Source organism: Lathamus discolor, chromosome 11 (genome assembly GCF_037157495.1).
Source record: "Lathamus discolor isolate bLatDis1 chromosome 11, bLatDis1.hap1, whole genome shotgun sequence".
Classification (NCBI taxonomy): Eukaryota; Metazoa; Chordata; class Aves; order Psittaciformes; family Psittacidae; genus Lathamus; species Lathamus discolor.
The window spans coordinates 2680194-2706711 of record NC_088894.1 but is presented as its reverse complement, the minus strand read 5'-3'; the positions used below and the strand labels follow the sequence as shown (position 1 = coordinate 2706711).

The following is a 26518-nucleotide window of genomic DNA, read 5'->3' as shown; positions in this document are numbered from 1 at the left end:
AAAAATAACCCTAAAGCTTTTGTTCTGGAAAGTTTGGTTGCTGGATGTAGTGAGGTACCACCATTGTGCTTCAGGAACTGCAGCACCCGCTTGCAGTGCTCATGAAGGCAGCCCTGCTCCAGCGAGGAAGTGATAGAAAGAGTTCTGCCAGCTTTATTGAGCTCTGGACCAGCCTGGGTGCAGCTGAATTGTCACTCAAGTGGATGAAATTCATTGTTTTTAGTGTACATGTTGGGAAGAAAGGGTCAAAAATTCAACTGGCTGCAGTCTTGTTCTGGTCCATTGCATCAGTGATGGCTTAAGACAATGTTCTCATGTAAGGTTCAGTCTGGGATGCAGGAAATCATACAGAAGCAGCAAAGATAGGGATGAGGATGTTCTATACTATACTATACTATACTATACTATACTATACTATACTATACTATACTATACTATACTATACTATACTATACTATCTAGAACTATACTAGACGGCTCAATGCATAGGAGGTATTTTACAGAAGGAAGACACAAGCAAGCAGGCATCACTCAGTGCCTTTAGGAGCTGGCATTCTCAGAGAGGACAGAGAGTGACATTCCTGAATTCCAAGTTTTCCACATCAAGAACATGCATGAGGGAGTGCTAACGCTTCCAGCACAAGCAAGAGCCAGGGAAAAAATGGTGATGTTAAAACCTTTAGGGATAGTCCCAGTCCCTTTTGCAGTTGTACTTTGAATCAGCTTGGCTGGGCTTTATTCAATGACCAGAGCTGGCTTGGGTGCACCAGTCCTGTAGCCTGTGCAGCTGAAGAAGAGCTGAAAGACTTTTATTGATAATTTGAGTACCTTTGGTTGGTCCATCCTTCATCCAGCACCGACTGCCTGGGGAGCATGCACATCGTGCTTGTATCAGGAAGAGCCTCACCTCAGCAAGCCAGTGGAACAATGCCAAGCCATGCTGGCTCTGGCTTTTGCCAATGGCTATGCCATAGAAATTAAACGCCAAATCCTTTTCTTTTAATATAGCAAATTAAAGTCAATTAGGCTACTGGTGTGAGCTGGGCACACCAGCACTGGGGTAAAGACAAAACAGTGCTGCACGCCTTCAACATGCAGAGCTGAACTACTCTGTTATCCCCCCCCTCAATAATTCAAGTTAAGGGAGGAAGCACTAGCTTGGGAGGAGAAGCATTCCAGAGAGAAAAAAATGAGCTCTCACTGAATACCCCATCTCCTCAAAGCTTGCTTACTGCCAGCTCCCTAATTTATGTAAACTGGTCGTCAGAGCTGAATTAAAACCTACAATTAGCAATCCAGGAGGGCACGGCTGTAATTCAGACAGATGTGCCACTTACAAATATTTACATAAAGCTTGTAGGATAACCAGCACTCCCGGAGGAGCCGTCAAGCAAGGCTCCAGGCACACTAGTGCAGCCCAGGCACGGCAGCATGGCTCAGAGCTGGCTTGGGGTGATATCCACCCACCCAGACTGGCTGCCTCAGACTGCAGAGCACAGCCACAGCGGGGATTTGCAACCACAGTCGCAGCTTCAGCTCTTGAGGCCAAAATGGGTCAAAAGCAAAAGAAGCTATCAAGAACCAAAATGTTTTCTGGCCTTTTTCTCAGAGGAGCGTTCAAGGAAGTGGAAGTTTTCGAGGCCAGGTTGGATGGGGCTTGGAGCAAGCTGCTCCAGTGGAAGGTGTCCCTGCCCCTGGCAGGGGCTGGAACTGAATGAGCTTTAAGGTCCCTTCCAACCAGAACCAGTCCATGATTCTATGATTCTACAGGACAGGAGAAGATGCTCTGGACCCAGAGTGAGTTTGCTTTAAGCTGCTCAGAAAAGCCCAAAACCATCTTTACAGAGAGCAGCTTGGCTCAGTAGTTGGAGCAGGAGGAACGGAACCTGTTTTTTAGTGGCCATGCAAAGGGCTCGTAGGTGCTTCTCCATTCACTTTGTTGCTTGTAAAGACCAATTCAATCTAATAATTTCTTCCTGGAAAGAATTTAGAGGTTAATTTTCACTGTTAAACACTTGGGATTATTGACCAGACTAGAAAGCTTTCACTGAGACCTGGCTTCCACTTTTGCTTTAACCAGCTGGTGCCAGCAATGTGCTTTTGTTAGAAAGTGTGAAGAAACTTGGGGAAAAGTTGTAATTTGCAAAGATCCATTACTGTTATGGTGCAAAATTTAAACCTGCCTATACACAGCCTTAGTCATTCTCCAGTGCAACTCAGACATGAAGGCAACCCCTGTGAATGGATGCTGGGTTCCACTTCTTGACCTCTCTCTGCTCCATCCCCTATTTATCTCTCAAATTTGATGCAACTACCTCTGGAAAGCAGCACCTTCAAGAAGCTCTAATTTAGGGGCTTTATCTCCAATTTCAGATTGCTTGAAAGGAATCGTGTAGGTGGTGTTGGGATGCCAGGAGAGGTCTTTCTCAGGAGGATTCAGGAACCCTGAACAAACACATCCATGGGAGTGTTTTAAAGTTGGGAAAAACGTTTGTAACAGACAGTTATAAAACGGGGCCATTTCACACAGACTGTCACAGAAGACAGTCATGATGTCTGAAATCCACAGCAAAACCAGTCACTGAAACTATCTCTAATAGAGCTCTCGTAGAACCAGTAAAAACTATTCACAGATGTCAATTTATGGAGGTAAGCTTTCTATGAAGCCCACCTCCCCCCAGCTACTGATTTTCCACCATTTTCCACCTTTCCAGTTCGCATTTAATGTAAAGACATTTCAGCCTGGAGAATAAAACCAAGATTTTGAAGGTATTTCTTCGCTATTCACTTGCTCCTGTCATCACACGCGGTATTTCCTGCCCCGTTACTGGTAGCCAACACCTCCTCTGGCACCGACGTGTTCAAGAATGATTGCGAAAACCCATGATTTTCTCTCAAATATTTATGGAAACACCCAGACTATTCACAGCAACAGATGAAAGATGTTTGAGGACCAGATTCACTGCTTATTAGCAAAACACAAGATGAAGAGAAAAGTGGTTGCCCCGTTTTGTTTCTATTCAGGTGAGCAGTTTACAGAGAGTTTGTGGGTCAGGGTTAAAGGGAAAACAGCCATGGGAGACATTACTGTGGGGATCTGTTACAGGCCGCCTGATCAAGGAGAACCTGTGGAGGAAGCACTCTACAGACAGATAGGAAAAGCCTCACGCTTGCAGGCCCTTGTTCTCATGGGGGACTTCAACCACCCTGTTGGAACGATGGCACTGCACGGCACAAGCAATCCAGGAGGTTCCTCGGTTGTGTGGAAGACAACTTCCTTCTGCAAGTAATAGAGGAGCCGACAAGGAGAGGTGCCATGCTTGACCTCGTGCTCACCAACAGGGAAGGGCTCGTTGAGAATGTGGTGCTCCAGGGCAGCCTTGGATGCAGCGATCACAAGACGGTCGAGTTTGAGATCCCCAGGGCAGTGAGAAGAGCGTGCAGCAAGCTCACTGCCCTGGACTTCAAAAGAGCAGACTTTTGGGGCTTATAGGGATGCTGGGGAGGGACTCTTCATCAGGGACTGTAGTGACAGGACAAGGGGTAACGGGTTCAAACTTAAACAGGGGAAGTTTAGACTGGATATAAAGAGGAAGTTCATTATTGTTAGGGTGGTGAGGCACTGGAATAGGTTGCTCAGGGAGGTTGTGAGTGCTCCATCCCTGGCAGTGTTCAAGGCCAGGTTGGATGAAGCCTTGGGTGGGATGATTTAGTGTGAGGTGTCCCTGCCCATGGCAGGGGGTTTGGAACTGGATGATCTTGAGATCCTTTCCAACCCTGGCTATTCTATGGTTCTATGATTCTATCTGCAACTTGCTCAGAACTTTGACATTTGAAGAAACTTTCATTTTAAAGTGGAAGTGATTTACACCGGGCTTGATTCATGGGCCGGCCTTGGTGGCTGGAATATTCCAGCAACGGGTTTGCTTTGTTTCAGCACAATAGAAGTTGAAAAAAAGAAAGAATACTGTAGATGAATTTTATTATTGCAGCTTTTATACGGGACATGAAAGCGCACTAGTTTAATACAAAGTCATTACTGCAGTTAAAACCATTAAGTTAATTAATATGGACATTTATTACTACCGATAAAAGATAATACCAGGGGATTTATAGAAACAATATATCTGTATATTCTTCCTCCTAAAGGCTCCGAGACGACAGGACTTTCATAGGGGCGGAATATATTGTAATGGCACCTGTTACTGCACTGAAGGTAGGTCAAGGGGAACACTTGCAGGAGAGTCATTAAGATAACCCCGGCCCCAGGAGCACCAGGGCTTGCAGAATAAATCCTTCAACCTTCATAATTAGAATACGTTGAAAGAAGCAGAAAGTCCCTTGGTCCTGCCAAGCCTGGAGCGGAAGAGAAAGAGTTGTCAATGTAACCTATTTCTTTTATCAGGAGCAGCCCCTCCACTGCCCAGCGTGGAGTGTCAAACACAAAGATAATCTTGTACTCAGTGTTTTAGCTAGAGAAAAGCCAGCAAAGCCTCAGATTTCACCCTTTCCACCTCCCCAGGTCTTTGGAGCTGAAAAACCTCAAGATGTCCCTGACTGCTCTTGGTCATTTCCTTATACTGATGGGGATAACAGTTGGGAGACGTGGTAATTTAATAAAGCTTTGCAAATGGAGACAACTGCAGAGTGTGATAGAGGGGCTCTATCAATCATGGTAATGACAGACATTAGCAGAATGCCAAGTGTTTTGGTCTCAACAGATCTGTCACCGGTTTGCAGGCGGCAGTTGTAAGTACAGGTCTGTGCAACGGCCGCTCTAATTTAGTGCTGTCTGCAAAGCTGTCATTTTGAGGGAAGATTTATTGGGCTGATAGATGTGATTTATGTCAGATGGTTTCAGCTTTGCTAACTTGTGTGCAACAATAGTAGTTAACAAGCAATTAAAATCTTTGGTCCATTGTGCTTGGGAGCTACAGGATGGTTCCCCGGAGCCATCATTCAGCATTATCCCTTCTTAAAACTCCTCATTTTGGAGGCTGGGGGGAATTTCAGGGACTGCCTTCCCTGGCATAGAGAGTTCCTTTCTCTACTTAAACTCATAGAATCCCAGTCTGGTTTGGGTTGGAAGGGACCTTAAAGTTCATCCAGCTCCAACCCCTGCCACGGGCAGGGACCCCTTCCACTGGAGCAGCTTGCTCCAAGCCCCTGTGTCCAACCTGGCCTTGAGCACTGCCAGGGATGGGGCAGCCACAGCTTCTCTGGGCACCCTGTGCCAGCGCCTCAGCACCCTCACAGGGAAGAGCTTCTGCCTAAGAGCTCAACCCCATCTCCCCTCTGGCAGGTTAAAGCCATTCCCCTCGTTCTATTACTTGTAAAAAGTCGATTTCCAGACTTCTGGTCAGTTCCCTTAAAGTACTGGAAGGCAGCAATAAGATTTCTTCAGTGTAAATCTGTTCTTGGGGAGGGCATTTGTAATTCTGATTTTCTCTAGGCCCACTTGTTCCATGGTTATGCTGTAGAAGTCTTTAGGTGATGAGAAATATCAACCACTTACGTGTCAGCTCCTGCATGGACATAGCACTGGTCTGCAACCAGTGGGTAGCACCGGTAGATGTAACAACCCAAATAAACCACCACCTTGTCTTGCGGCTAAACTCAGGTGGCTTGTTCATGCTTGCTGTGACCCCCTAAACCAGAAAAGCTCCGCCAGGACCCATGCCCCTTGCTGCTTTCTACCCTCCGCTCTGACAAGCTGGTCCTGGTGACCCTCTTGGCGATGCTCACACACTGATAGTGCTGCTGTTGGACCTGTCCTGAGAGCAACCAGGCAAAAACCTGGTGTAACTATACCTGGATATGAATAATAAATATGAATAATAAATAAATTATAAATAATAAAGAATAAGAAACCTGAATTTGGGTAGATCCTTTCAGGCAGCGTCTCCACGCTGTATTTGTGTTCCCACTGCCATCATCCCAACACCGTGCCCCATCCTTCCCCTGGCTGTGGCTGTCAGGAGCTGCAGATGCTGATAAGCAGTAACAACCCTTCCCACCAGTCCCAAACCCTGCATCAGGGCGAGGGGCTGAAGTCAGACTGCTCTGACTGAAGCGTGGCCAGCACCGTTGTACACCCGCTGAACCAGACTCTTCTAAGCCATACAGGACTTTGGAGACAATTAGCCTCATTGCATAGACACAGCGGCTCTGCCGTGAATGATGCAGGCTTAATTACTAATGACAGGGTTGGCTTTCTTCTTGTGCCTTATTGCAATTGTGAGTGATGGTAGATACACACCTTAGTGGGTATTTTCACCCACTGAACACTGCAATCCTTTTTGCTCCTTTCTTTTTATGGTCTTGGAGATCGTATTTAAGAGATCTGATTTTTTCCCCTATTATGAAATGACTATGAGAGGCTGCACCAGAGTTTTCTTTCCCTAATACCTGTCACATGCTTAAATCTCCATTTCCTGTGTTTTACTCACAAACTTCTGTTCATATTAGAGATAAAATATTTGTGTTTCTGCACTTTTCAACCTGTTCAAATCACAGGGAGATTTTACAGACAAGTGCAGCCATCAGGAAACGCTGCATCCCACTTGTTCAGCAGTAACCAGAGCTTTTGCGTATTTTCCAGCACTTTGTCCTGCAGGGACAGTGTTTATATGTTGTAGGTGAATATTTAGTGCCAAAACCCCCACAAAGCTCTCCCCCTAACCCTTATTCCTTCTACTGGTCACTTACAGTCTGCATGCAGAGAGCCTTGACCAAGGGAATGTGCTACAGAAGGGTAAACTCCAGTGATGGGTTTAGTCCAGTTTTTTTGCTCCAGCCCATCTTTACTAGACTCAGCCAGGCTTGTTTGGTAGTTACAGTTTTCCAGGCTGTTTTTCCTTCCCCCATCGCCCCAGAGGCTGGATCCTCCTTTCCCCCTCCCCGCCAGCAATAAGACAGGATACCCTGGGGCATCAGTTAATGAGACATCTGGATCCTTTAAATCCATTTAAAACGTTGAATGGATTCCTCCTTTTCAAGCCAAAATCTATATCCAGCCTCTTGGCTCATCTTTTTTTTACCATGGGGCTGCGTTGTCTTGGCCTTTTTACACACAATCTGGGTGTGAAGACCCAAGCAAATCCAGGATTACAGTCAGCATCCCTACACAGTCCATAGCACTGAGCCTGTCTTACATAGCAGGTTGGGGAGAGGGCATATGATTGCTTAAGGTAAAGCTAAAAAACCCTAAGGAACTAAACAAACCCTCTGGAAAAACTTCTGCTGAGCAAAGGTGATCCAAACTGACATTGAGAATTGTTTGATTTACAATAACAGGGAGATAATATTTTGCTAAGCCTCCCTGTAATACAATGTGTGTCATTTTAAATTTCCCATTACACCGAGCAATCTAATAAATAAATGCCCCGGCTGCAATAAACATGAATCATTCAGTGCAGAGAAGCTCTGGGCAGCCCTGTAACAGAGACCTTCCTAATGGCCTTTGGAAGTCACCGCTTAATTTGACTTTCAGCTGACTGGCTCTGAAGCAGAGGAGCCTGGCTACTGCCAGACAAGTGCCTGCAAGATGCTGGGTCAAAGTCTGCAGAGATTTAGTGACAAATCAGATTTACAAATTAGGGATGTGCCGCTCTGTAAAGGATACAGCTCAAGCCTGGTGATTAGCAAGGACGTGGTCAAATAGAATTGGCTCCCGGGGTTTTCCAGGCTCTTTTTTTCAGTGCTGGAAAACAAAAGGAGTTGTTTTACCTGCTGCAGCGATGAAAGCGGCCTTCTGAGAACAAGAAACAAGTTTGTATTATTTGTCCCCTAATTTCGGCTCGTAATCTTTCATTGGATTATGTGCACGTGAAGGCATTTTAGCTACCTCCTGCCCTCCTGCCAATATTTGTTAGAATTTGGGGTGGAATTTAATATGAGTAATGTCAGGAGAAACAGGTCAGGGTTTCAGATTAACACCAATAACCATAATGAGAACAGATGCTTATATCCATCTGGAATGTAGATTTAATATGTTAAATTCATAGCTCAGCCCATGAAATGCAATCATCAGATGTTTACTGGTCCCAATTTAATGAGCGATTCTGGATTAAAGAGGGGCCAAACAACAGGCCACCAATCTATATTAAATCTCTGCAAAATGAAAATTGCAAAGATTTACTTAGGGTCATTACACAAGAAAATTTAATCACAACCTCATCCATAATGTCACATCGTCATCGGACTGATAATTGAAATGCCATGTGAGGGATTATGAATAACCCTCTGTTTATGAAGATAGCTTTCTGATTATCTCTATGTCCTGTGAGTAACATGAAATATGATTTGTATTAGTGTACATGGTCCTTGCCTGAAAGAAACCCATTGGGGATCTGCAGAAAAAGTCCGATTTCTTTTACCTTTACTATTAGTGACGGGAGATGCTGTTAAGTGACATTATTGCCACAGTTTTAAAGCTGCACAGTAAGGTGAAGCTTTGCATACAGACTCGTGCTGTGTTTTGTGGCAGCACAGGGAGACATTGCTTGCAGTATCCCTGCAGCTGTGCGGGTGCTATAAAGTATTCAGCCCATGATTTTAGTAAGCAAACATTGATTTATCTAGACTCAATATTAATATTTCAGACTCTATGCTCTCTGCGGCCAGAAATGTATCTTCCAGTGTTTACCAAATGCTTAGTACATTTGGGATGTTAATAGGAGCACACTTTTGATTTTGGCTTGTTACAAAATATTACATCCTTGGATAACTGACAATTACACAGTTGTGCATTGCACTGGATTATACAACAGCCCAATTTCTGATGACATTTGGTCTCAAAAGTCCACCTAAATATTTACAGAGCATGTGCTGAGGGACTCTCTGTTCCAGCCCTGAAAGTGAATGTTCAGTTGAGATACTCCAGAAACCACACTAGAGCAACAGGCTCTTCTTGTGAACAAGTGTATGTGTTACTGACATACATGGGCTGCTGACACATGCGTGCTGCTCACACACATGGGTTGTTACCACCCTTTGCTTCCAAATTTACGCCCTGCTTCATTACTCGGTTCATACCTGTGTGGTCCAGGCAGTCAGAAGATGATGCCCTGCTCTGTCACTGATCTCCCTGCTGGCCCTGGCCGTGTCAGCTCTTCCCTCTGAGATGGCACCATGAAGACAATGTGTTTGGATGCAGGAGATGACTGAAGACACCATCAGCAGAACCACTAAGTGCCCTGAGCCTCGTTTATAAGCTGTTTAATCCCTTATTGGCCAATAGCATATTTATGGGGCTTAGTATGAAGGAATGGATTGGGTGATCTCTATGCCTATGGGTTTGTGCTTGTCATGCCACCCAAAATGTTGAAAGATGAGCAACTCAGAATATTTCTGCTACCAAAGTTACATGACCCTGACTTTATCCTGTCTCAGGAGAAAGAAGAAGCCATGGTGTTTAAGGTGGGAATCCATTAGAGGCAAGTTGGATATGACTCGATCTTTCATCTAGGACTTGTTTGGCCCTTGCTGTCCTACACAGTAGGTGTGATTCCACCACAGATGATGGCATCTGTAATGGCACATTTAATGAGTAGCGCTTACTATCCCTATGGAACAAGGTCCCTGCTTTCCCAAGGCATGCATGCGAAGGGTGATGCGTACCCAGCACACGTGGGCTCTGCACTCCATCCTCCCATGCTCATGTGCAGAAGCTGTGCCTGCAAGTGGACAGTTACAGTCACTTTCTCAGGATCTGCATGTTTCACAGGCTTAACCAGTGTTACAGCTCCCAGGCACCTTCTCTCCTGTGGGCTGATCCATATTAAGTGTCTCAGAGCATTGTACCACTGCCAGGCAATAGCTTGTTCCACTGACAGATGTCCCTGCGCGATACTTAAACTCTGAGGTTCTAATCCTGCAATTACCCATTAGGGAGGTCATTCCACATGTACCGACAGAGCCAGCCTGGGTGGAGATTGACAGCTTTCATTAGTCCCTTCCTCTTTTCCAAACCTGGGATGGTATCTTACTGAGTTTCTGTAGACATAAGGTGCTAGAGCGGATTCAGCTTCGCGGTGATGACAGGACGCTATCTGTTACTCTTTCATTGAACAGTTGGGCCGAGTGTTGCTTTCCTTATTACCAAGGGTAAAAAAATAATGAGTCATTATTAATGGTTGCTGGCACATGGGTAAAGTTCAAAGGTGTTGGGTGAGGGCCAAGTTATACACATACTCATGGCTGCAAAGACACAGACACGCTCTCGTGTGCAGGTCTCTCTGAATCTATGAATGTAAATGCAAATAGTGCCATGGGGACAAAGCTCTCCGGTGTGTAACAGGACTGATACAGGAGAATGCTTTTGTGAATTCCATTCTGTAAAAGTCCTCATCTGAAGGTGACAGCAGCCACGCAATGGAGGTGTTAAAGAGAACTGACGCATCACATAAACTCCAGCTGTCGCCTCTTCTCTTTCCCCTGTCTGGCCCTCTTCACTTGGCTAATATCCCTAATGAGTAAGACTGAAAACATTCTTTTCTCCTTTTGCTTTTAGCTTCAAAGGTTGATCTTTGTTTCTCTTCCTTTCCTTCTTTAAAGAGCCTTTTTTCTCAAAGAAGGAGCAGCTGAAACCCAGAAGTCCATGGTTTGCTGCTTGACCTGTTTTTCTCTCGAAAGCTTGTCAGACACCTTCTAGATGCTTTTCTGTGTCCTCCAGGTAAACACTGCTCCAGACCCTGTGCTTAGTGCTTTTCTTTTTCTCTCCCAATCCCTGTTTAAAAGATCAGCTTTGAAGCCTTTTTATCTTGCTGCAAAAAGTCTGATAATACTTGGAATCAGAGGCTCCTGACCCCAAGTCTTTAAGGTCACACTTGGGTCACATCATCTAGCCTGAAACAAATCATCTTTGCTGTATTTCCTGTGTAGTTCTTCTGAGCTGAGATGAGAAGATTTGTTTGAGATGCTTCCCAGGTACCAAGTTATTGCATGGCAGATACTGAAAGCATTCCTGGCTCAAGTAAAGTGCCAATAATGACCTGTCTCCCTCTGCTCTCATAGCAGGGTAAGACACTCTCTCCTGCCTAGATGTAACCCTGTTGTGATTCACTCGGACTGCTAAAACTGATCCCCTCCTATGTAGAGGCAAAGTATTCAGAACCTTTGGGACATTTAATTTTGCTTCCTGTATGTGTAAGTTGAATGTATGTGTGTGCACATGATCATGGGTTTAAACAGACAGCTGACAAACTGACCGAACAGGTATAAACATATCTCCATCAACAACTACATCGAGACACTGATCAATCCATCACTATACATCAGGATGTTATTTTGTGCAAATAAAACCCCTTTAAATCAGTTTCTACTCTTGTCTTGGGGTGCTGTATTAAACTACCCAATAGTGAAAACGGTCATTTACTAAACTCTTATTCTGTTCAAGTAAAAGGGCTGATGAATGCATGTAAGTAACCTACTGTATTTTGCTTTAAACAGCTCACCATCAGTTAGAGATCAATGAATGCAATGAGAAAACGTTGCAGAACTGGTCCCATGATGCTGTTTTTGTTCCAATAGTGGCTAGTTTGAAAACACACTTTGCTTACTTACACGAACAACACATAGAGAAGAGTTAAAAGTGGCACGTTATCTTTCCAGTGACATATTTAGCCAGTTATTCAGGCTATAATGAAGCTGTGTAATGAAGTCAATGTCCTTGAAAGTTCTTCATCAATTTTTTTCTCATCTGTCAGCACATCCACTTGCCGACACAATATTAATTAAACACAACATTTCCTGGAGTGTTGAAGTGAAGTCCTATCACTGATAATGAACAGGTTTAGGAGAGTCACATCCCAACAAAATTACTTTTTAAACCAGCCTTATTAAGCAGAAAATTAGACCTAAATCACCCTACAACATCCTCATTAAAAGGCACTGATCCTTGGCTGCTTCTATGTTCTAACATCTTTAATTAGCAAACTGCTAGTCTATCTGCCATGCTAAATGCTATTAATCTTACCTTTCATTTGCTTTCTCTTAACCTACCGTTTGCCCACTTCGGGGAGGCACAGGCTTCCACCAGAACTCATTTCATTGTGTCTAACGTCCTTGTAAGGATGACAAATGCGGCAGTCACGGGTTAACAGGGATGACTCTTCCCACCCTCACTCCATCACTGAACCCAGAGCTTGCAGATATCTTGGCTGGCAGATTTGCTGTGTTGGAGGGGAAATTAAGAGTATTTTCCAGTAAATACATATGGAATGCTGCTGTCAAGCCTTGATAGCAATGACAGGTCATTGTGCATCAGTGCCCTCTCTGCTGCCCTACTTAAACCAGGGAAGAGTTATGGACATCAGTTAAACAATCTTCTGGGTGTCTGTGAAGGCTCCACCCAGGGAAATGAGATGCTTTAAAAGCACAGTTGCATTCTAGAATCACAGCTACTCAACCTCCAGCCCTGAGTAGGCTCTACAAAGCATGACAGCTTCACAGCTTCCTTAGTATTTGTTCACCAAAGCTCCAGACTGTATCAGGACAAATAACATACTGCATTAGGCCACTTTCACATTACATTAATCAGATTTAAGCACATAATGCAGTGCTGTACTATGCATTTCAGAAATGCACTAGTATTTGCTGTGTTCTCAGGTGCAAAATGCCACCTTGCATGTGAAGAGCTTTCTTCCAGTTCATAACTATAGGATCAGGACTTTCCACTAGGTTCATGCTGGCTTGTTTTTGAACGTGTGTCTGTGCAACACCTTCTTACATCAAATAACATCACCACGCTCAGCTACAGTTGCTGGGCAACAAAGAAGTACAAATTTGACCTCATCCACTCAAATACATTGTGTGGTAAATTCAGCTTGCCTGGGTGTCAGTCTCTTCTCCCAAGTAACAAGCAATAGGGAGAAAGAAAATGGCCTCAAGTTGCATGGGGAGAGGTTTAGATTGGATATTAGGAAACATTTCTTCCCCAAAAAGTGTTGTCCAGCACTGGAACAGGCTGCCCAGGGCAGTGGGGGAGTCTCCATCCCTGGAGATATTTAAGACACGTGTAGATGTGGCACTTAGGGACATGGGTTAGTGGGGGACTTGGCAGTGCTGGGTTGAGGGTTGGACTTGATCTTAAAGGTATTTTTCATCCTCAACAATTCTGTGATCCTAAATTTCAGTAGGATTAACATTGCGTGTCCTGCACTGTCTGCAACCTTCAACTTTAAGATCCTAACTCTGAGGGTTGCCAGCATGATTTACTCCATTTATCCCTATTCATTTATCTCTTTCGCTGTTATTATCCCATATTATTTAGTGACCACACTTGCTTCCCACAGACATAAACACTTTCCCTCAGCAGCTTTAATTAAACCTGCTTTTAATTTCACATTGCCTTGGGTTATTCTGACTGCTGATGGGCTGCTTCTTACTGGGGCCGGGTTATTCTGACTGCCAGGAAACTGCAACCTTTTAAGCTCTCGTTTTAAGTCCTAATTCTAGCACTAGGCAGTAAGACAGGGGCTGCTCTCACTGTGTTTATGTGTCTGAAAAACAGGCGTCTATTTTAAGCTACCTGTGCAGCTTCTGCAGTCAATGTCAAGAGATAAACTTCCCCAGAAGGCAACTTGTCCACTTATTCTACAGTGACATGAATCACCCTTGGGAAACCGTTATCTACTATTCTTCAGGACGGAGACAGCGCAGGCTTAATTAGTTGTCTGACTTTTAGCTGTTAAGCACAATAATCTGACTCCCAGTGAGTTTTTCAGGCTGGAGCAGATGAGTCATGATTCATATGCAAGAACCATCCTCGTGAAGCTGTGCTTTTCTAACGAAGCCCTTCTCTCACCCCCAATATGTTTCCATTATCTTGCCATCAGGAAATAATTCTTCCTCCTGCACGCAAAGACACGCGACATGCTCATTTACCCGCACACGTGCGAAAACAGATTAACTACTCCATAAATTAGTCAGAAGATTTTCCCTGAGAAAATGAAGAGGAAAGATGTAATTTCCACTTCTCAGCTCCTGAATGAATGAAGAGACTTTGTCTGCTCTGTCCGTGGCCATCTAGAGAGACACTAGGAAGCGAGATCACCGAGTTGTGATGACCAAGTTTATGTGAACGGAGAGTCTTCAGTATCTCAAGCTATACATGCTTTTGTTTCAATATTAATCATATTTGGGTTAAACTCCACTATCCTGTGTCTATTTGGGGTGAATTGGTCTCTAATTTTAACAGCTGAAGTAAAAGAAATTCAGGGTAAAACCACATCTGAACTGACATCAAGATCAGAATAGGCTTTTGGTCTAACTCAAATAGAGTGTTTCAGGGTGGCAGCTCGGATAATGTGGTGAATGAAACGTAGGCCAGTAGCAAACAGGGTGAAAGTCACTCGAGAGTCATCAGAAGATTTGTGACAAGAAAAATCAGCCTTTGCCAAGATCATACTGGTTATGGGGCATTCTTGTTTGAGCAGATGCCCCTCACAGCACTGAGGCTGCGCCACCTTCTGCTGGCCAAACCTAAACCTGCAGCCCCTTGGAGGAGCTTTTAGAAGATACTAAAGTGCAAAAGATGAGCGTTGCTCCAGTTGCAGGACCTGATGACAGTTACGCTCTGTGGAACATACCTGTGATGTTCAGCAAATGAGCAGACACGCGCCTTTTTGTTGGGGTTGAATGAAGTATCTTCTTTGCCTTACCTGGTCACCTGGGTTGTCTCCTTTTGACCACATCACTCCTCATATTATTCCTTAGCAGAGTCTTCAATGCCATTGGGTAGGTGAAAACAGTTATTTCATGTCAGACAACTAAAACCAGCCACTAAAAGAGTTTCAGCCAGCAGAAATGTGTGTGTGTTGTCAGCAATATTGGGCATTACACAGGAAATTATGGGAAGGGCCAGAGGATAGAAATGAAGTGCCAGAAGTTGACCGCCCACATAATGCTGATCACAAAAAGTGAATTTCATGAGGCTGGCACTTGTCTCATTTGAAAATGAGAAGGGTTCCTGACATCAGGAGTGTAATACTGGGCAACATTAGTGTTGGAAATGGATTAACTCCATGGTATGAAAACCAGAAGTTGGGTGTTTAACTGGGAATTACAGGTGTGTAAGTATAACCACCTTAAGATGGGCGAGAGCAAACAGGGGCTGGTTCAAAACCACAGGCTGGCTAACGTAGGGATGTGAGGGTACGAATAAAAAGAATCCCTCCCATTTTCCTTGCAAAAATAAAAACAAAGAGTAGTGCAGACAGTGATAATACCTCCTCCTCCCACCATGTCTTGCTCCCTGGGGTCACCGGGTTTGTGCAGGACTCTCTCTGAAGTAGGAGCCTATGGCTTAAATGGTGACACTGACACAGAGAAAGCCATCTTCCCCTGTGGCAAGGCAAGAAGTGAAGGGCTTTGAGGCAGGAGCTCAGAGAACCAGAAAGCTGCATTTTGCAGCGAGGGCATGTTTCTATAGCAAAGCATTTCATAAGCTCTGGCCCAGATTCTCCCCTATGACTCGACTGCACTCAGTGCAAGACGAGGATTGGAGAACAAAGGTGGCTTGAAGCCACCTTTATGCGTCTCCACTCTGGAAGCAGCTGGGGACCGGCTGGTCCCCAGGGTAAGTTCAAGTTGCCTCAGGCTATTGTAGCAGCAGGAGACTGCTAGAAAATAGCCAAGATGAAGCTACACCTCCTTTCCCATTGGCTATTACTGCTCCAGAAGGAACCAGGAGGTGACTTGGGTGACACCAGTGCCATAATAAAGGCTCAATCTTCCCAGGGACCCCAAGAATGCTGAGAGGAAGAGAAATGTCAGCGCGGATGCTGCTGAGGAGGCAGCGTGATGTGCAGCTTATTTAGGAAAGCAGCAAGCTAAGATCATCTGAATTCAAATACTGAGAGCCACTCGCTCAAGTCAGTGTGTGTCCATGGGCAAACGCCTTGATCTATCCTGTGCCTCAGGGCAAGGCAACTGGAGGAGGAAGTCAAAAGCAGCAGAATTTCATTAAAACGATCAGATGCTGCTTCCAAATTTGGTTTAACTCCAAAACCAAAACCAAGTAAATATCTCAATGTGCACGCTCAATGTGATCGAGAATTCATTTCTCACGTATTGATACAGAAACCATTCTGTCTGAGGCTGGATCTGAATCCCACCGAGGGCAGAAGCATTTAGAGGGGAGATGATTTGCAAGAATTAGACCTTCAACAAGCAGTCTGGTCCTAACAAGTGCAAACAAGAGCTCGAAAAGGAGAGGAAAATCTCTTGCCTGAAAAGGGGTTTTGGTTACTATGGCATAAAACAGACCCCCAAATGTCTGCAAAGAAACACTTGAGAAAAGATGCTCTTTGCTGCACAGCCTCCCCCCCACCCCAAGAAAAAAGGGTATTTTAGAGCTGCTACAAGCAAGCACCTGAAAGAGGAGTCAGGTCACACAGGAATAAGCTTACCTATGTTGTGCAATCTCCTCGTACCAAGATTATTCTATACAGTGCCACATTCAATTGCAAAAAGGACTGTTAGAAGTAATAGAGCTCCTGTAACTAAAGTGTTTTCTGTCCTCAAATCTTCCAGGAAACAGATTGAGGCAAGAAAGGGGAAAACTTGCTAGAAGTAAAATTCTATTGTCTTGGACACTGGAAAGGATGCAAAACTGAGCCAGAGGCCTCGCAGTCAGCAGCCATTTTAACATTTGGCAAGAGATTCTCATCTTTTTCCCCTACAGCCCCAGTTCTGCTGTAAACACGGAGCGCACCCACTATGGCTGTCAGCTGCGTGCTTTGCTTTACACTGAAGCTGCCAGGAGATAAAACACACTTAAGGTAATTCAGTTATCAAACAGGAGGCATAAGGATTTCTTCATGACATCTCCGTGAGGAGTGCCAGGCATGACATTTACTTTTAGCATATCAATAAAAATAAGATGCATGCATTTGGAAAGTAGGAAAAGCAAAGAGGTACCTGGTCCTCTGCTGTGCTCACTGCAAAGCTGCCAGAGGCAGAAGGAGAAACCAACACCCTGTCTTGTCTCAAAACATCATTTCTGGGTGTTTTAGGGGTAAAACAAAAGGATGAACAGTATTATTCATGGGTTTGTCAGGTTGAACAGGTCAAAGCAATTTTCCGGGAGAGCAGAGGTCTTTGTGCAATGACACTGTCTTGTGCTACCATCAAATCATAGAATAGTTAGGGTTGGAAAGGAACTTAAGATAACCTAGTTCCAACCCCCCTGCCATGGGCAGGGACACCTCACACTAAATGATGCACAAAGTTTTATGCAAACATAAACCACCACCACCTGATGGAAAGGAGACAAATCAGGTAAATCAATGATAGAAACATTCCTTCAGGCACAGGTGCTGTATACCTGAAGACACTGTAAATATGCATCAACATATCCTTCCCGTGGATGTGCATTTTACACAAACACACCTGCACATACACCCACATTTACCAGCGTAGCCTCATTTTGGAAGCTTTTCTCTTATAAATTGACTGCCGCTTGCCTGAAGGCAACTACAAGCACAATAAAACCTTTACTGGTACCACAGAAGAGGAAATATTACTCCAGAAAAGTTGAGCACTAGTAAATTCCGATGAACACCATTACTGTGATTACCGTTTGTGCAGAGATATGCCCGCCTCAGTGTCATTTCTCATACTACATCAAGCAAAGGCTGGTGGGGACCTAGTGCTGCTGTCGCCCAACTGAATGTGACCTTTTTTGGGTGACCGCGTTGCGGTCGGGGTTTTCCTGCTCCTCTGGGAAAGCGGGAATAAAACAACCCAGTGCAGACCCTAGGATGCAACGTAAGGTTTTAATCAGTGCAGGAAATAAATAGACGAGCTTTTTGCTTTTTAATGTCAGCACTGTAACTGTCCTGTCATTTGCGAGGGGAGGGGGGAAAGGGCTAAATATCTTGGGAAGTGGCGAGTTTTAAATCCCATAATGATGGCGATAAAAATCTATAATGTCAGTTGCCTTGTGGCAATCAACAAACATTTCACATTATGCTTGCATCTTAAGGTTTGCGGCCAAAAAAACAGATTTGCCTCTGTCTCATTAAAATAACGAATGCAGTCCGAATGGATCTGCAATGATTCACTGTACGTCACACTAAATCACAACGCTCCTTGGAGCCAACTGACTATGGCCTCATTACTTTAGACAAAAGTGGGCTTGGAGGAAAAACTGGGGTGATGGTTCTTTGCTCAGCCATGTTTTTCCCTTTGAAATACTCAAGGCAAAAGAGCAAAGAGCTTTTTTTTCCCAGTGGCAGCTGAGGGAGGTTGGGTTATATTCATAGTACAAGCCCGTATCGATGTACATAAACACACAAAACACTAGTGTTGTTAGCACAGGGAAATAGAAATAAAGCAGGTATAAATGGCATTAACTAAATGGATTTTAACAAACATGAATCACTGATGAAAATAAAGACTTGAAAATTAAAATAATATGTTGTATAATAATGAAATTATGTATTTTTAACTGTTTCACTGAAGCAGGGAGTTTGAAAACCATCATGTTCTCCTTCTCTGTTGTGCAAGACATCACATATTTGCCATTTATCTTCTGCAAGTCTTTGTTCTGCAAATTTCACCAACTTAAGTATAGCAACAAAATAAACCCACACATTTTTTATGTCTGAAATAACTCGGCTAAATACCTCTACAAATTAATTTAGCACTAACGCTTTATCTTAATCTATTTGGCCTGAAAGAAAGTGAGAGTTGTGCTCGAAACGGTTCAGCATTTCAGGAATAAACATCAACTGAAATTTCATTGTTAAATGAAGCTAAGAGCACTAAAATGAACCGGATTGCTTTAAAATTACGTGTATTCATAACTACAAATAGAAGTAATTTGAGGTAATGGGTAAAAGAATGTGAATTTTCACTATGAAAAGATGATATAATTTCATAACAAAAATCCTACTTCAAAGCATCTGAATAAATGCCAAAGATTTCAAATACATTCTTTGTTTTGATAATTGTTTCTCTTTTCTTACACACATACACTTTATTATAAAGAGAAAATGCTTGACATTAAGCTGTTTCCTAAAGAAAAACCTCATGCAAACATTTCTAATTTCATAGCAAAATATTTCGTTATCCATTAGGTATTTTTTATTTCAGGTAGAAGGAAAACTGCCGGAGAAGCATGCCTGGAACGACTGATTTCAATGTTATAAATCCCTGAATTTTTCATCTCCCTTTGAACGGAATGCCAAAGGGGATTAAAGACTAAAGAACAAATCACAAATTTACATTATTAAAATTACTGTAATCAAGAGTGTTTTCTAGCCTTAATCAGGATTAGCAAAAACAAAAAACCCAACTTTTCTACTGTGCAACACCAATCAGAATTCTATCAAATGCCAGATAACAAAGTAAAAGCGGTTTTGACAATTAAAAATAGTGGTTGGGATATTCTAGTGTTCTTTAAATGTGTTTTCACCTGTTTGAGACCAGAGCAGTGATTTCTCTGCTGATAATTCACATGGCAGACAACAAGCATAGATACAAATAAATGTCGGTAACACTGCAAAGTCCAACCTCTAATTTTAAGCAAATACACTTGTTTGAACACATGCTATAGGAACAGGAGGGATATGTGCAATGTAAAATGATTGGTTTTATTCTCCTAAATAGTAAGCTAAATAATCCAAGTTGTGGAAAACAACTAGAAACCTGCCATTAGTGAGAACACAGCCTCGGGGGACACACAGGATGGCTCCCTCGCTGCTGAGCTGGCAATAAGCAGGTTTGGTCTCAAGAACCTTGAGAGCTTTTAAGTGAGGTCTTTATCCATCATGCCCTATGCTTACAGTTATGCTACAAGGCTAATACAGTAAAGGGATAAAGCTTGTACAGATTTTTCTGGTCCTCTGGAGCCTCTTAAAGGCAGCATTATGTTGGTTTCAGAAACCACCACTGTGCCCTGCAGCATCAGGCCCCATCTTGCTGTCACTAATAGCGCCAGAAATGCTGCCAATTAGTAAACCAGCCGCAGGATCAGATCCTATGTACATTTTACCCTTGTAAAATGCCAACTACGATTTTAAAATGGAAATTATGGATATATATATATGTATGTAAAGAACAACTTTAAAAAATTATCTGAGAACATTGACCAATTTCTAAAGGCTCAGAAACAAGCTCGGCATGCGGCAATAGTCAGATACGGCGGCAGCACGTTGGAATATCAGCTGTATCTGTTAAAGAACAAGGAAAACCACATGGCTCTTGGCTTCTTTTAAAGAACTCCAACTGATTTAAGGTTTTCTGGTGTCTGAAGTAGACAGTCACCTTCCTGGCTCTCCATCTTCAAACCTGTTGCTTCCCTCTATTTGGTTAAACAAGATTTTACCTTGCAAGCTCAAGGCTGCTCACGTTAAATCTTGACTGACACAGTGCAAGCTGACAACAGTTTCCAGCTCCTTATTAGTAAGGTTATATATACTGGTTAGTAAAATCTTACTTTTGGTTAGTGAGTAGAATTACGCAGCTTAAAAATCAGCAATATACAGCGGAGCATTTTCTCTTTGCATCTCTTCCTTATAAGACCTCATGCTGATCATTCTTGCAGTTCAAAGAAAAACTAAGTGAAGTTAGAAAACAATATATTATCTTTAAGTTGGCATTATGTTTTCTTCAGAGTATGAACATACCAGGATAAAGAGTACATTAGAACACATGATCTGTATTTCAATTCCATCTGAGCATATACCATAAATCCTTCTTGGAAGGAAAAAAAAGCAGGCATCATAGCAAGAACACTTCAGCAGAAATAAAAAGACCTTCAGCATTTTGAAATCTTCCCTTTATATTCTCTGAAACATCAGCTGGAAGCAGACACTTAAAACCTCATACCGTACACAAATTAAGTTGTTTTTCATACACCAGAGAAGGGGAAAAGCCAATAACGAGTTACAGGACCTCATTCTCAGGATAACCATGCACATCTGCAAGGTTAGAAACCATGCTTCAACACACACAATAACCAGACACTGGTTCACCCCCTCCCAGCAAAATCATCTTTCCGGCTGCATTAGGCATTCCCTTGGCAGTGGTTTTAGCAGCAGCTCAGCACAAAGCGTAAATCAGATCGACACAGATCCTTCCTGTCAATGGGAAATGCAATGGGCTCAGCATGGGATTCAACTGAGTGAGAACAGTTAAAATCCCACAACTCTGTGGTGGTTAGAAGCAACTCAGAGCTCTGAACTTCCAGATTAACTGAGAAGTTAGGCAAGTTTTAGTTTGATACGAACATGTTCATCGCAGCAAAAGTTATGATTGCATTTTTTACTTTTGAATTAACTCCCCTGTACTTTAAGGTCGACTTTAACCATGATTTACAAGTTCCTTTAGCATTGCTTTGCTACGTTTTACATTTCTTTTTTAACACCTAGCCTTTTAACAATACTTAGACACTCAAGCTTGCTGTTTTTCCTACCAAAGTTTTCTTTAATGCAGGTTTTATCTCCTACGTTTGAAATTCCATGTTCAGCCTCCCAAGATTGTTTAATTCAAAGTGGGCTCTCACATACTCCAAGGACTCTCCAAAGGTGTATTTTTAGGATTCCAGGTAGATACAGTAATATGAGGAAGCTTTTTACTCATGTAAATTATAGGGGAAAAAATTAAACCCTCACGATACTAAAAACGATTGTTCCAAAAATAGCTTGTCTCTAAGGCTGTGAAGACTTCTTTTAGGCTCTAAAATCAGCAAGCCACGTTTGTTGCCATATTGATTTGAGAAAGAAGTAATCCTAAATTTCATTATTACTAGTGCAAGTCTTTACCCAAACTCAACTCATATTTAATATTAAGCTGTTAAATACTTTATTCGCCAACTATTTCAGTTTTGGTGAAAAATGAACAATTAAATTAATCTTCATTTGACTCTTCCCAAGTGCTCAATCTTCTATAATTTTAACAGAAGTAATAAATATTTACCTAAATCTCATGATTCTCTGATAAACTGACCCTTTTTTTTTCCTCCCAAATATTATCTAACAACAACTCGGTCAGCAAATGACCTTTGCTGATTTGCAGTTTCCAGCCATTTCTGCTTCAGCAGTGGTTTTGGACGGCTTCTGCTTCATCAGATGCTTTTGTAAGAGTATTTTCAAGATTTGCTTTTATGGAATAAAGAAAAATACAACAAATAAACTGTTTGTAAAACTATGCTGTAAAAAAATGAAATTAAGATATAAAATTGCAAACATGCAGGAACCAGTCTTTATGAACGAGGCTTAATCACGCACTTGGTTTTCCAAACACAAAAAGTCTTTTGGAAATGTATTAATTAAAATCAAATGCCACGGACAAGCAGCTTTAGAGGGATGGCAGTCCTTTTCACATTAGCATAACACTAGCGACAGGCATGGAAATTGGTTTAATAACCCTAAATAGTTACACCCCACTCCTAACACAAATGGCCATAGACAGCTCCAGCCCCTCAGGCTGTGACTGTACCAGTTTATGCGGTTGCTCTGACATTGGGTGGGTATTCCAATCTGAACAGAAATCACTGGATGCACCTTAATTATTACTATTATTATATAGTGATTAGTGAAGCATACAAGGCACCAAAGCATTAGACATCATAAACCAGAAAATCAAATTAAACCAACACAAGCAACATCCGTAACTTCACTGATGAGGGAGTCACTGTGTAACTTGTACTAACGCAGTCAATACTTGGCTAGACATCATTAGTTTAGTCATGACACTAAGTGGCCCAAACCCCACACGTAAGTCTAGGGTCAAGCTGTGGATATAACAGCAAACCAAGCCAAAGGGAAAAGTAGAGTCTTTAAGCAATTTCCTCCCCCAGCCGCGACTTACATGGGTGTCCGCAGAGCTAAGCTTGACTCTATAATACCCCCTTTCAAACACCACTTTCAGGGCACAGTGTTCTCCCACAAGCATCAAAATACACAAGCTGAATCTCTTTCTACTTAACTCTAAATGTCAGGCATAAACTTTTGCGTGCTCACGATTCATGCGAAACTGGAGAAAAATCAGATCCTTGCTGATGAGGAGCTGAATGTTCACAAGCTTTTTCCAAGTACTCCCATCATTCACCTAACTTCACCACGCTGCTCCTCTGCAAAGGACTGTCTCCGCTTTACCTTCCTTCAGCAAGGGTTTTGCTTTGACTGCCAGCTGGCTTTAGAGACATGTAGGACAGAGAAAGTGGTTATTCATGTCTTTTATTTATTATAAATACATATAAATACGTTAAGTGACCTTTTGCTTTTGTTTATCATGATGAGCAACGACTTTGGAAAATCATCTGGAAAACTTCACCAAGCTGAGAAACAGGCAAAGAGCAAGCAGTAGATACAATCACAGGTTCCTCTCAGTTCAAAAACAGGCTAGTTTTTTCTTTATAAGAGCAAAAAAAAAAAAAAAAAAAGAATAAAAGAGAAAGCATCTTATTTTGAAGCATCTATAGTTTTGCCAAGAGCACCAAACTTCCCCCCACCTCCCAAAAGCTGACCAAACGACATTTCCATTTGGATTTGCGGATACAGTCCAAGCCGAGCTGGCTACATCCCCCCACCCCCATGATTCTGAACCATTGCATAGTTTTGCAGCTGGATTTTGCTTCCCTCCCTCCTTTTAAGCTATTTAACACAGGTTGATCATGCCAAAGAGAACTCGCTGAGGTTTCCATTTCCAGATCAATCTCTCTCCCTGTTTTCCTATAGTTTAGTTTAAAAACTGCTCAAAAACTTTGCAGATCGGAGCAAGCAGAACAGCAACATTACGCTCACAGTCCACTAACAGGCTGGGAAGGAAATAACTCTACAGATGGAGTTGCATGTGTGGAGGGGGAACTAAAAGTTGTAAGCGGGTGCTTTTGGGGTCCACATAAACTGCCAAACATCTCCAGATGGGGTGTGGGGACAGGGGTGTTTTAAGAGAAGCGAACAGAAAGAAAACCCAGACTTAACTGATGGTGGGAAGCCGGGGCTGATGGTGGTGGAAAGAAAAGTGCACAGAAAAAAAGAAAGATAAATAAAATAACCCCCCGAAAGCCCGCAGAAGGCAGAAGTCAAGGCTTGTCGTTACAGTGTTTGCAGAGGGAGGCGGCTCCTGTGAAGGCAGTGCATTTCTCGGGGCAGCTGGGCAAGGCCGCTCCACCGAAGGGGTACACGGCCGACTGTGCGAAGGGGTTGAGGGTGGCGGGCAGCGGGGCGCTCAGCGCCTGGCCCTGGTTCAGGTAGGCCACCAGCCGCCGCATCTCCTCCAGGGCCTGCGCCTGCATGAGGATGTAGTTCTTGGCCAGGAGCAGAGTGGCGATTTTGGAGAGTTTCCGCACCGAGGGGCTGTGGGCGTAAGGGATGACGGAGCGCAGCCCGTCCAGGGCGTCGTTCAGGTCGTGCATCCTCCGCCGCTCCCGCGCGTTGATGCTGAGGCGCAGCGAGCGCTGCTCTTTCGGCTTCTTCCCCAGGGCTCCCCCTTTCAGCTTGCCCTCTCGCTCGAAGCCCGCGCCGCCCTTCACCCCGGCCTCGAAGCCGTCCTCCTCGTCGCCGCTCTGCTCGCCGCTGCTCTCCGCCGACTTGCCCAGCGCTCCGGGATGGAAGTCCGCCCCGCCGCCCCCCGGGTAGGCTCCCCTCGGGCCCTCCGCACCGCCGCGCACAGCCCCGTAGGCGAAGGCGGACGGGCCGTAGCCCGGGGGCAGCGCCAGGTACGCTTCGCCGCCCAAGGACTTGAGCTCGGCCATGGCCTGGCGGGGAGCGGAGCCGCGTCCGCCGCTGCCCCGGCGCCGAAGAGGACGAGGCGGCCCCGCCGCGCCGCGCTGCGCCCGGGCTGGGGGCGGGCAGTGAGCGCCGCGCCGGCCCCGCCGCTCCTTATGTGGCGAAGAGTGGCCCGCCGAGATTTCCCCGCTGGCCAATCAGAGAGGCCGCAGCGGCGGGTGGGCGGGGCGGCGGCGGGGAGTGAGGGGAGAGTGGGAGCTCTTGGGCAGCGCTTCCCTCGGGATCGGCCGGCCCCCACCGCGGCTCCCCGCCTTATGGGGGGGGAAGGATGCGCCCCTTGCCCGTAGTAGGCACTGGAGGTGAGAGGAGACGCAGCCTGAGGGCCGGCAGGACAAAACAGCAGGGAAAAGTGAGCGGGCACGGGAGCAGTAACGTGCGCGTGTAGAAGTTGTCTTTGCTGGCTGGGTTAAGGTAGCAGGGTAGGAACTGGCAACACAAACAGTGCAGCACCGGGAGTATTACCCGGTTGGAGCTGGAAGGGCTGGGGGAGGATCAGGGTGCACCAGGTCGGGTCAATGTGGGCATGGCTGCTCAGGGCATACTGGCTTGGGTGGGGGTGACTTCCTGTGCCAAGAGATTTTAGAGGCAAATGTCCCATCTCTTTCCATTTTCTTCAGACTTTGCTTTCCATGTGCCAGAAAATGAAACGTGGACCTTGGTGAGCCAATCCAGCTCTGAAGGGATTCTGTCCATCCCAGCTGTGGGTACCAATGAGTGCTGAGCCTAGGAAGGAAACAAATCACTCCACACCATGGCTTGCGGTGCATGTGTGAAGTCGCCACAGTGGAGAATCCTTGCCATGACTGCTGAAGTGTCTGCCACACAGAGAAAGCTCAAGGAGAATCCAAGGCAGCCACTGGCAAAGGTGAGAGCTGCATAGAGAAGGATAATCAGGATGCTTTGTCCTGGACTCGTGCACTGAGGTGACAGAAAGGTCCTAATCTTTAACTGCAAGAGAAAGAAGTCCCAGCCTCTTTATTTTCTAGGCTTCTGAGACTACTGAGTTTGGAATAAAAACAGTATAAGGGCATATCAGTCTTTCTCCAATCATGTGCCTGGTACCAGCCCCTCGAGTGTCTGCTTTGAAAGGATGGGATGAATCCTTTGTAGTGGCATCTAGATGTGAGCAGATGGATATTACCCATAGGCAGATGCAACCAGTTGATGCAGATGTACCTGGTAGCTTATTTGCGGCAGTAAGAAGCTTTGTGTCACCTTCTAGTGAAGGTGACACAAAGCTTTTCCAAAATGGGTTTAGTTTTTAGCAGGCCCTCTACAAGGCGTAGTGAGCTTGTCCTCTTCCCATCACCTCCTTCACCCAGTGCACTAATGTGAAATGACGAGCTTGTCTCTCTTCCTTCTCCACATCAGTGCCAAGAGTGCCGAGATCTGCAGTGACACATGCACCCTCGCCCGTGGTTGCAGAGCTGCTGCCTGGAATGAGGCTGTTGCCCTGTGCTGTGTGTGCACATCTGGAAGGATGCAGCTTCCAGATTCAGCTGCAGCTTGGAAACTGCTCTCATCCTTCCAGGATAAAGAAGTGAATTTGGGGACTGCAGCACTGTTACTACAGGAAGAGCTCAAATACAGTTTATTTTAGCTTTGATGTAAAGAAAGGGAGAACAGGATTCACATAATGATCTATTTCCTTCAGTTTCAGGTCTAGTCTTAAAGCCATGCATTTGGATCAAAAAATGCATGCTTGCAATGTCAGTTTTTCAGACAGGAATTTGTTCAGTCTTCCCTCATGCTATAGTAGAGACTGAGCTGAGCTC

At 44.3% G+C, this 26518-nt stretch overlaps 1 protein-coding gene across 1 annotated transcript; it reads right to left on the bottom strand.

Moving 5' to 3' along the window:
• Positions 1-19321: 19321 nt before the first annotated feature.
• On the bottom strand, positions 19322-24794 carry BHLHE23 (basic helix-loop-helix family member e23). The gene has a single exon (XM_065691705.1). It carries the CDS (start codon positions 24707-24709, stop codon positions 24038-24040), a length of 672 nt encoding a protein of 223 aa, XP_065547777.1. The 5' UTR covers positions 24710-24794; the 3' UTR covers positions 19322-24037.
• Between the last annotated feature and the right edge of the window lie 1724 nt (positions 24795-26518).